At 41.0% G+C, this 8015-nt stretch overlaps 1 protein-coding gene across 1 annotated transcript; it reads left to right on the top strand.

The window, feature by feature from the left end:
- The first annotated feature begins 1750 nt into the window (after positions 1-1750).
- Positions 1751-7808, top strand: LOC138979135 (methyl-CpG-binding domain protein 2-like). The gene is made up of 5 exons (XM_070351946.1): positions 1751-1927; positions 4415-4572; positions 5012-5154; positions 5852-5942; positions 6574-7808. Exons 1-5 carry the CDS (start codon positions 1839-1841, stop codon positions 6822-6824), a joined length of 732 nt encoding a protein of 243 aa, XP_070208047.1. The 5' UTR covers positions 1751-1838; the 3' UTR covers positions 6825-7808.
- Positions 7809-8015: the final 207 nt, after the last annotated feature.

Raw genomic sequence — 8015 nt, 5'->3', positions numbered from 1 at the left:
CCGTTTTTCAAAAATTTTCTGGGGGAGCATGCCCCCGGACCCCCCTAGCTCACGCGCCTGCTTTGCAGGCGCGCGCTTGTGGCTTCGCCACTTCGCTGATTTTCCCCCCCCAAAAAGGAGGAACCCCCCCCTTACAACTCATTTGGTCCGGCCCTGATACATGCCTTTAAATGAAGTCATATTCAGCCTTAAAAAAGTTGAGGGGGCACTATCGTATCGCATTTTGTGATTTAATTGATTGAAATTTTGGTCAAACATAATTTTACTCATTCTGAAGTAACATTGCATTTCAGCTTCGAGACTTAAAGTTAATAAATCAATTCGCTAATTACAATTCGACCTCAAAATAATTCAAAATAACAGACACAAGCGTGATTTCGTTGAATTCTTTGTCTTCTTCCTGAATCCCAAAAAATCAGTATAGATATTATATCATATATTATGCATACATTATTTATAAGCCCCAAAACAATGAAAATCTGTTTTGTCCAAATTAAAGTATGTGTAAATGTTACCGTGACCTCATCGTCTCGGACGACGGGTTTTGGTAATCCAGGACATAGACTGACTCGGTGAAGACGTTTTACTAAGTTCAGTTGTGATCGTTGGGCCGACAGATTGACTGAACTGACTCGATGTTTTTATATCGCTTTGAGCGACTTGGTTTTTTCATACAGAGAGAGAGGGAGAGAGAGAGAGAGAGAGAGAGAGAGAGAGAGAGAGAGGGAGGGGGAGAGACAGAGACAACGACAGGGGGGGGGGGGGGGGGGGGGGGACTCCGAACTCAATGTGGCGCCGCAACCGGGATTTCTGGTCCCGTTCGCTATGAAAATACAGGGCTGGACAGGAATTAACCAGGCAACTAGTGCAACATGGTACCGCGGCTGAACCGAATCACAGCGAAACGAAAACAATATAAAGAGCGACCGCGTGCGTACTATCACAAAATGTCAAATGCCAGGTACTGGGACGCCACACTGAGAAAATGCTAGGGTCAACAAGGTTTGTTGTAGCTGCTGAAAGTTTACACACTGTGGGTCCCCCCCCCCCCCCACACACACACACGTGTGAATGGAGACTACCGATGTACGTCTGCCGCTTCGAGTCTTGTTCTTGCCGCCACAGACGGTGCGGACAGGTGACACTAAGAAAAACAAATAAACAGACCTATTTTAACAACCCCCATTTTAGAGGAATGTTAATAAACTGACGGCGTCACAACAACAACAAAAATGTATCTGAAAACGAAAGCGCCAAGTCATTTTGTGGGGCGGCGGTTGCCACTGATTCAGTGCTGATTTCACAGGTCAGAAGTTGTGACTGAACTTATTTCTTGTCCGCCTCGAATATCCTGTCTACTGGTTCTGATCTGAACTGACATGAATATTTGTAATTAGACATGTTCCTATTGGACAGAACAAAACAGAGAGTCGAAAATCCATAATAATATTATTTTTTATAACAAGAAAAGTTAGTTAGCCTATTAGAACATTTGACCGTTTGACAAACTGACTGTTTTTTTTTAGCATGTTCATATGCCTCCTCCGCCATCAATCCCCCCCCCCCCCAAAAAAAAAAAAAAAAACCACACGCACACACTCAAAGCAAAGTGAAGGAATCCACTACAAGTTCTGCTTTCTTCTTGTGTGACGAAACATGACTTTTGGCACAAACAAGACACCATAACAACTAGGAGCGTAAGGGAAAGGAATTTCCTGATTGGTCGATATTTGTACTCGCTTGGGTCCCACATCCCGTGTCTTCCGGTTAGAGAGTCGGTCTTTTGTTTGTAGTTTTTCTGAATTTTACAGGAAAAATTACTCAAATAAGTTGTCAAGATGATGGCTTTACCGTCCGGGTGGAAACGAGAGGAGGTTGTTCGCCAGTCTGGATTATCTGCGGGAAAAACTGACGTGTACTATTACAGGTATTCCCTCGATTGATCGAATAGACTGAAATTAGGATTCTCTTGTATTTTGTTTTGTGAACGTGAACTTTCATGGGTAGGGGTAGGACATTCACACTTGTGGTTTCTACTTGCAAGGAATAAGTTTATTGACATTGATCTACTGCAGTAATGTAAACGGTTGGCTTGCAAAAAGTATCGCAGTTACAGAATAAATAGCATACTTGCTTGATGAAGCTTGGTAACGATTTGAGATAGTATAAGAAGTGGGATTAGAGGCTTTGAAACTGTAATGAGATTGAGAGGTACACTTTGACTTTTCCCACAGAAGGCTTTTCCTTCATGTAACCGAGTTCCTGAAGCACAACAATCACCTTTGGAGGCAAAGCCATTCAAACAGGATTGAGATTTTACAGCTAATTTTTTAGCCCTTAAAAAACTGCTATAGCTACGCAAAGGTTCCCAAGAGCATCCACAGTACAAGGAGACAGCAGCAGCCAGACCCCATCACAAACTGTAAAAAAGAACTCTACAATTGACAGGTGTCTAACCGGCAATTGACGTACAAGAAACGTTGAGCTACTATAAATAGCTTAAACCGTCAAGGCCGGCAGACAACTCTGCAGTGAGTCTGCTGTGACTCAGTCAGTCAGTGTGAGGGCTGACGCAGTAGTACGTCTCCCTCAGTCCCTGTCACATTCATACGACTTAAATGATTAATTTGACATAAACAAAATATCCGGGAGCAGCTATGTGCCTGCAAAGTGGCTCTCACATTTTATTTTTAAGCTTTCATTATTATTATTAATTATTATTCAACTTAGTTTACTTAGACTGGTTCGAGTTAGAGTGGATGACCACTATACCCTCTTGATATTCAAAGATGTACCAAAGCATCTAAGAATTGGTAAGATCTTGCGACATTTTAGCACTCAAGCAAAACAAAGGTCATGTGAAAAGAAAATATATTTTGCCAATGTTATGCAACTACACAAGCCTTGAATAAAGGTATTTGTACCAATTATCCCAGCAAAGCTGGAGGTATCCCACGAACGCTATACTGTAATCGACTTGAGAAATGTTCATGCCCATAATACATGATAAAGAAGGATTTGTTGTGCCCGATCAGGGGCTACAGTTGGAGATGGAAGTTCACCAAAAATTGGGAACATACTAACTAAAATACGGTGGGTGACATGGGCGCCCCCATTTTTTTAGCAAACTCCACCCAAGGCCGCTTTAGCCGGGTAGAAATTCCATAGTTTCAAAGTCTATGGATACAGATCGCATAAGAAGATGACGTAGAAAGGCTTTGACGTCATTTAATGCATCATGACGGCATGCCTCCCTGCATTCTTTCTCTTTCACGCGGTGTGTGTGTGTGTGTGTGTGCATTTTTGGCACATGTGTTAGTATTACTGTTACTTAGTGTGTGTGTGTGTGTGTGTGTGTGTGTGTGTGTGTGTGTGTGTATGAGTGTGTGTCAGTGTGTGTGTGTGTGTGTCTGTAAGAGAGAGAGAGACAGAAAGCGAGAGAGAGAAAATGAATGTGGTTATTTATGTGTGTATGCGTGCGTGTGTGTCTGTGTAAGAGAGAGAGTGTGTGTGTGTGTGTTTATGTGCGTGAGTTTGTGTGTGTGTAACTGTAAGAGTGTGTATTTGTGTTTATTTGTAAAGGTGTTTGTGTCCGTCTGTCTATATATATATATGCATATGAGTGGTTTTTGTGTGCGTATGAAGTTTGTGGGAGAGAGAGTGCGTATGAGTGTGTGTTTTCTGTGTATGAGATTTATGTGAGTCAATGTGTGTGTGTATGTCTCTGTGTATGTGTGTTTGTTTGTAAAGGTGTGGGTGTCCGTCTGCCTATATGATCGTATGAGTGTGTGTTTTGTGTGTACAAAGTTTGTGTGAGTGATTGAGTTAGCGTGAGAGAGAGAGAGTGTGTGTGTGTGTGCATGCGTGTCTGTGTCTGTGTGTGTATGTGTTTGCAAGGGTGTGTGTGTCCGTCTGTCTATATTGTGTATGCATGTGTGTGTGTTTGATTGTAAGGATGTGTATGTCCGTCTGTGTGTGTTTTGTGTGTATGAAGTTTGTGTGAGAGAGTAAGTGAGTGCGTGTGAGTGAATGTGTGTGTTTGTGCGTGTGTGACTTGGGATGTGTGTGTGTGAGAGAGAGAGAGCGGATTTGTCCTTCGCTGGGGGTATGCAGTGCCTTGGCATTGCACTTCTACTTAATTGTTATAATATTTAATCACTACAATGTCTGACTGCGTATTTTCTGGCTTTTTTCTTCTTTCTTTTTTGCCCCCACAATTTCATGATCTTATGCCTGTTTTTTTTCTGTTGTGTGTCTTATTCTTAACTGTCAATGCAGTGTCTTCCAATCCTAAAGAGCTTGAAATTTGTTTTGGTGTCTGAAGTCAAATGTTATTTTATTAGCAGTTTTACAAATTAAGAAGAAGGAAAAGAATGTCACAATTGAGATGTTTTTATTTTAAAATGTTTTTCAGTCCTGATGGGAAAAAGATCAGAAGCAAACCCCAGCTTGCTCGTCTACTTGGAGAGTCCTTTGACCTCAGTGCCTTTGATTTCCGCACTGGCCGCATCATCTACAGTGCTGTTCGAAAGAGTAAACGTCAGAAGGGATCGCCGTTTGACTTTGCTCGAGGTATTCTGTCTTAATTCTCTTTGTGGGTCCAGGATACCATCCTTGTTACTGTTAGTATTTGACTTTTATTGATTCTTTGCCTTCTTCAGTTCTTGGTACTTATGAAATCAATCCACAGGTCCAGGATGGTGGCTTTGCTTCTTTATTTTTTTCTATCTTTAGTTCCTTTCTTTCAAATGTTTAAACACAGTCATAATTTCTTTTAGAACATGTGTGTTGTTAATGTTATGAAATGTTCCTTTTGTCAGTATATTAACAGATTTTACACCTCATAGAGTCATACAGTGATACTGGAATCACAGCCTCTTCAAAGCTGTTTTAATTCAAGTTTCAACTTATTATACCAGTACATCATTTAAGCGTTGGAACTGGAAGATTAATAACCCTATAGACACTATATTATTATTATGCATCATACCAAAACGTTTTAATTTGACAGGGATGAGAATTGACTCCAGTCTAGTACTGCCCATCCGCCAGACAGCGTCCATCTTCAAGCAGCCAGTGACCGTTATACGCAACCGACCAGAAAGTAAAACCAAGACGGACTTGAAACATGGCGTTCAAGAGCAACCCAAACAGGTGAGGGTTAATAATGAATAGGCATGACAAAGAAAACATGGCTTTGTTGTCCATATTGAGAATTTACTTCTGCTTCCATAAGCAACTTTGGATAGCACTTTCAATGTCGTGGTTGGTGGAGTGTGTATACATGCCCTACACAGTTGCTTCATTGTGATCCATGGTAATCTCAAAAACTTTCACATACAGTGGAACCCCCCTTTTATAAATGGCCTACACAAATCTGAGAAAATCAGGAGTGAGTCTTAAAATGGAGGTAAATTTACTGAGGTTATGAACAGAAAATCTGGAGTGAGTCTTAAAATGGAGGTAAGTTTACTGAGGTTATGAACAGAAAATCTGGAGTGAGTCTTAAAATGGAGGTAAGTTTACTGAGGTTATGAACAGAAAATGTGGAAAAAAAGCAAGGTCCTGAAAGGGGGATGTCTTGAAAGGGCGGTTCCCCTGTGCTCACAAAAGATACATTACTACTGATGATAAAGTTTTCTCCTTTTCAAATCTCTGACCTGAAAGATTGCGTGGTATTTTGCATTTAATTTTTTTCAGCTTTGAATAGTATTATTATTGATGTGCGCCATATTGGAATCCTTATGACTGTTTTTGTGAAGTTTAGCTTCCAGATGATAGATGAGAACATTTTAGAATAGTTTTGTACTGAGCCATTGCTCAAAGTGATATGGATGTTATGACTTTGCAGTTGTTTTGGGAGAAACGCCTTCAAGGACTGAATGCCTGCGACCACACAGAGGAAGAACTTCAGTGCATGGAACTGCCTCGAAATATGAATGGTGAGTGCGACCTCTTCCTCTCTTTATATTTGCATGCTGCACTGCAGCAGTGTGTGTTTGAAAGAAAGAAAAAAACACACAAAAAAACATTCTTTTATAGCGCTGTTCACTGCTAAATGGCAGTCTCATGGCGCTTTACATTAGACATTAAAATTCAACATTTTACATATAAAGAGTTTCCTCGTAAGAAATATCATACAAGCATTCACAAAAATTCATAGACAACGACCACTTATAGTTATATAAGATAATCCAGAAAATTTGTTTTTAAAAAGATGAAAATACATAAGATAAGTAATAGACACATAGTTACACATAAAAAGAAAGAGTGAGGAAATGTGCAGCAAACACACTGTTCTACTGAACTGAAAATAATTATAACTTTATTTTAACTTATTTAAGGTTTTTGTGATTTTTTTAGCCCAGGACTGAGACATTAAGTTTACAAAATAACATTTTTGGTGCGGTAGTTTTACACACTGTTTCACTTGTGGTTTATAAAGGTATGTTGGATTGTTTTTATTTTGTTTTTTTTTTAATCAGGACTGAAAGAAACATTAATTTTAAAGTTCGAACATTTTTGGTGTTGTCATTTTTTTTTTTCACCCTGTCTCATTTGTCATTCATAAAGGTGTGGGACCAGAGCTTGGCACAGAGAGTGTTCTTCAGAGTATCTCTGCCGCTCTACACCTTAACACCATCCCAGTAACAGGACAGAGCAGCAGCCGCTCAGCAATTCAGAAAAACCCTGGGGTCAACATCGACGCCAGTCAGCCTCACATCCAGCAAATGCTCGTCTCTGAGGAGGACATTCAGCGCCAAGAACAGCGAGTCATTGAAGCGCGTCGTCGGTTGCAAGACGCACTGAGAGAGGAGCTGTGAATGGGTTCTGTGTGTGTGTGTGTGTGTGTGTGTGAAAGAATTTTTTTTCATAAGAATGGATTTGGGGGTTTGTATCATATTTTTTATGGTTGAGGCCGGATAAATGGATTCACTTCTTCCAAAGGTAGATTCACGGGGCCTAGAGGGTACACAGCATTTGTGTATTTTACCCCTGGGAGATGTGTTGAAAGTTGTGACAAAACTAGGTGTGGTCAGGTGATGTAAATAACAGTATGTTAACTCAGCAGGGATAGAGCTTTGGGGGGACAAGATAGGAACAGGAGACTAGCAACAAGTAAAGCTCATAAATACTAGGGAGGGAGGGAGGGAGAGAGAGAGAGAGAGAGAGAGAGAGAGAGAGAGAGAGAGAGAGAGAGAGAGAGAGAGAGAGAGAGAGAGAGAGAGAGAGAGAGAGAGAGAGAGAGAGAGAGAGAGAGAGAGAGAGAGAGAGAGAGAGAGAGAGAGAGAGAGAGAGAGAGAGAGAGAGAGAGAGTGAGAGAGAGAGAGAGAGAGAGAGAGAGAGAGAGAGAGAGAGAGAGAGAGAGAGAGAGAGAGAGAGAGAGAGAGAGAGAGAGAGAGAGAGAGAGAGAGAGAGAGAGAGAGATAGAGAGAGAGAGGAGAGGAGAGAGAGAGAGTGTGTGCATGGTTGTAAGTGATTTGTGAAGAGAGCAGGGAATGTGAGGGACAAAAAGAGAGAACTAAGGTTGACTGTAGGTAGTATACACCTATTGTGTATACAGCTGCTGTGGTATGATGTCTTACCTCTGGAATTGAAATTATCAGTGATAATATTCAACCCAGACCCCAGTAGGGTGGATGGGAAACCCGTTTCTAACTGATGTTTTTCCTCCAGGGGTTCCCTTCTTTTTTAAATTTTTAGCGGGATGTGCATGACACTGCCATTATGATGAAATGCTGGTATGCTTGGGAGTGAACGTTGACATGTACAGATTGATGTTGTGACAATAAATGTTTTTCTACACATGCTGTTGTTATTCTGTGACCTCCAGTGAGCGTCTGCTGCATGATACTTTGTTTAATAAAGATCGACAACATAAACAAACCCAGTACTTGCAGGAACTAAGCAAAGAGGACACCACTCAGCCCAGAACAACCTGTGGCCGACGAGACAGTATAAAATGTTTCCCAAGCAGTACCGAGTAGATGGCAATGTGTTCTCAATTTTTGGTC

Source organism: Littorina saxatilis, linkage group LG1 (assembly GCF_037325665.1).
Source record: "Littorina saxatilis isolate snail1 linkage group LG1, US_GU_Lsax_2.0, whole genome shotgun sequence".
NCBI classification, from domain to species: Eukaryota; Metazoa; Mollusca; class Gastropoda; order Littorinimorpha; family Littorinidae; genus Littorina; species Littorina saxatilis.
The sequence above is the reverse complement of the archived record's forward strand: the minus strand, read 5'-3'. Positions and strand labels throughout refer to the sequence as shown.

What these genes read in the sequence shown, in the direction of transcription:
- LOC138979135 (XM_070351946.1), top strand. Translation starts at nt 1,839, where the DNA reads ATGATGGCTTTACCGTCCGGGTGGAAACGAGAGGAGGTTGTTCGCCAG. An exon ending in GCCGTTTGACTTTGCTCGAG is followed by an intron (nt 4,573 to 5,011) that starts GTATTCTGTCTT and finishes TTAATTTGACAG; the next exon opens with GGATGAGAATTGACTCCAGT. An exon ending in TTCAAGAGCAACCCAAACAG is followed by an intron (nt 5,155 to 5,851) that starts GTGAGGGTTAAT and finishes ATGACTTTGCAG; the next exon opens with TTGTTTTGGGAGAAACGCCT.